This window comes from Antrostomus carolinensis, unplaced genomic scaffold, assembly GCF_000700745.2.
Source record: "Antrostomus carolinensis isolate BGI_N321 unplaced genomic scaffold, ASM70074v2 scaffold24638, whole genome shotgun sequence".
NCBI lineage: Eukaryota > Metazoa > Chordata > Aves > Caprimulgiformes > Caprimulgidae > Antrostomus > Antrostomus carolinensis.
The window spans coordinates 14,970-16,915 of NW_010334044.1; the positions used below are offsets into that span (position 1 = coordinate 14,970).

Here is a 1,946-nt window from a genome sequence, read left to right on the forward strand (position 1 = left end):
CCGGGCCGCAGGGGTGTGGGGGCCGGAGCCGCTGGCCTGGCCCCCGGCGTAGCCGTCCCCGGTACTTGTCCCCAACCATGAAGTACAAGATGGGATCGAGGCAGCTGTTGATACTGGCCAAGGGCCGTGTGATCTTGTAGGTGAAGTTGATGATGTTGAGGGTCCAACAACTGGCTTGGAAGTAGCGGGAGGTGTAGTACATGGTCCGGGTGATGTGGAAGGGCACAAAGCAGACGGCAAAGACAGTGAGCACAATGATGATCATCCTGATGGAGCGCTTCTTGTAGGAGGGCATTCGGGGGGTGGGGCTGGAGAAGCTGGACTTGCCCAGTCTCTTGGCCATCAGGCAGTAGCACAGGACAATCACCAGGAAGGGGACCCCGAAGAGGAGGGCCATGACGGAGGAGCTGTAGTGCACGTAATGGTCAAACTCCTCAGGCTTGGTGGTGTCGTGACACAGGGTGCTATTGCCCTTGGAGCTGGTGGTGACAAAGATGAGGTTGGGGATGAGGCAGATGATGACGACGAGCCAGGCACCTACGCAAATGATGCGGGCGTGCTTGGTCTTCACCCACTTCAGGGAGCGGATGGGGTGGCAGATGCCCACGTAGCGGTGGACGCTGATGCACGTCAGGAAGAGGATGCTGCTGTAGAGGTTGGCGTAGAAGAGGAAGCGCACAATCTTGCAGAGCCATTTCCCAAAGGGCCAGTTGTTGCGGTCGGCGTAATAATAGACCAGGGTGGGGAGGGAGAGGACATAGAGCGTGTCAGAGACAGCCAAGTTGAACATGTAGGTGGTGGTGGCATTCCAGGGCCTCATCCTGCAGATGAACATCCACAGAGCCCAGGAGTTGAGGGGCAGCCCCACCACGAAGACGATGCCGTAGGAGATGGGCAACAGGATGAACTTGAACTCCTCATCGAAGACACACTTTGCCTCCGGTGCCTCGGTGGTGTTTCCTTCTGGCCATGGACTCGGCGTCGGTGTCCACAGGGCAACTGGGAAGGTCCTGACTGAAGTGGCCATGTTCTCCAAGCCAGATCTAGGGGAGCAGTCAATAACAGCGCGTTAGTGGTTGATCCCGACCATTGTCAGGCACAAAGCGTGGAAAGGAGCCAACGGTGCCAGATTTCCGCCCCCCCTCCCCCCAACTCCAGGAGCTCCGGCCACTTTGATGGTTCTCTGGTTTTTCTCAGCTGGCGCGTTGGAGCCTCGTGGGGAGCCCAGGGAGGTTCCACAAACCCTCCCCTTCTCAGCCCCCTCCGTGACACCCGTTAATCATCCCTTTGAGCAGCTGGCAGTGACACCAGCGCCGCGTGGAGCCAGGAAGCGTGCCTGGGACAGAGGGGACCGCGCCGGCCCCGCCGGCCAGCAGCCCCACGGCGCGACGAACAATGAGACCTTGATGAGCAACAGCAGCCCCCGGCCGCTGCCAACGCAGCCTCTTGGAAACCAGCTCAGCCTAATTGGCACCATCCTGACAATGCTGCTGGTCCCACAGGGCTCCTAGACAGAAGAAAGGCGGGAGGAGAAGAAAGGCTTGTCTAGGGGAATATTATGGCCTGGAGAAATCCTTGGGGGGTTGTTAAAGGAACCTTTGGGAGAGAGCGTCCCTGGACGGCGAGGGGCCTCCAGCTGCCGGGTATTCTCCGTAGGAGAGGGATGAGCTAAGCCCTGCGGAGAGGAGCTGCACCAGAGCCAAGTCCCAGCCCAAGACAGTGCAAGTTCACAAGGCAGGCGGGATGTTTCCCCTTGTGCAGCATCAGGATCCAAGGTTTGGATCTGCATCCTCCTGGCAAAGCAGGCCCTGGGGCTGAGGCATGAGGGTGAGCTCTCAAAGGGTTGTGTTCACCTCTCGGGGTGTCTAAAGTTCAGATCTTGCTCCTCCAGAGGGAAGAAGGAGCTTCTGCCACCATCATGGTGTCCAGCAAAGGACTGTCAAAGG

General features: G+C 58.9%; 1 protein-coding gene across 1 annotated transcript in view; it reads right to left on the minus strand.

Moving 5' to 3' along the window:
* Window positions 1-1,027, minus strand: part of LOC104529707 (P2Y purinoceptor 4) — a 1,795-nt gene extending 768 nt beyond the window's left edge. Inside the window, exon 1 of the mRNA XM_029086523.1 lies at window positions 24-1,027. Coding sequence (XP_028942356.1) covers window positions 24-1,027 — 1,004 coding nt within the window. The remainder of the gene's footprint in view (window positions 1-23) is intronic.
* Between the last annotated feature and the right edge of the window lie 919 nt (window positions 1,028-1,946).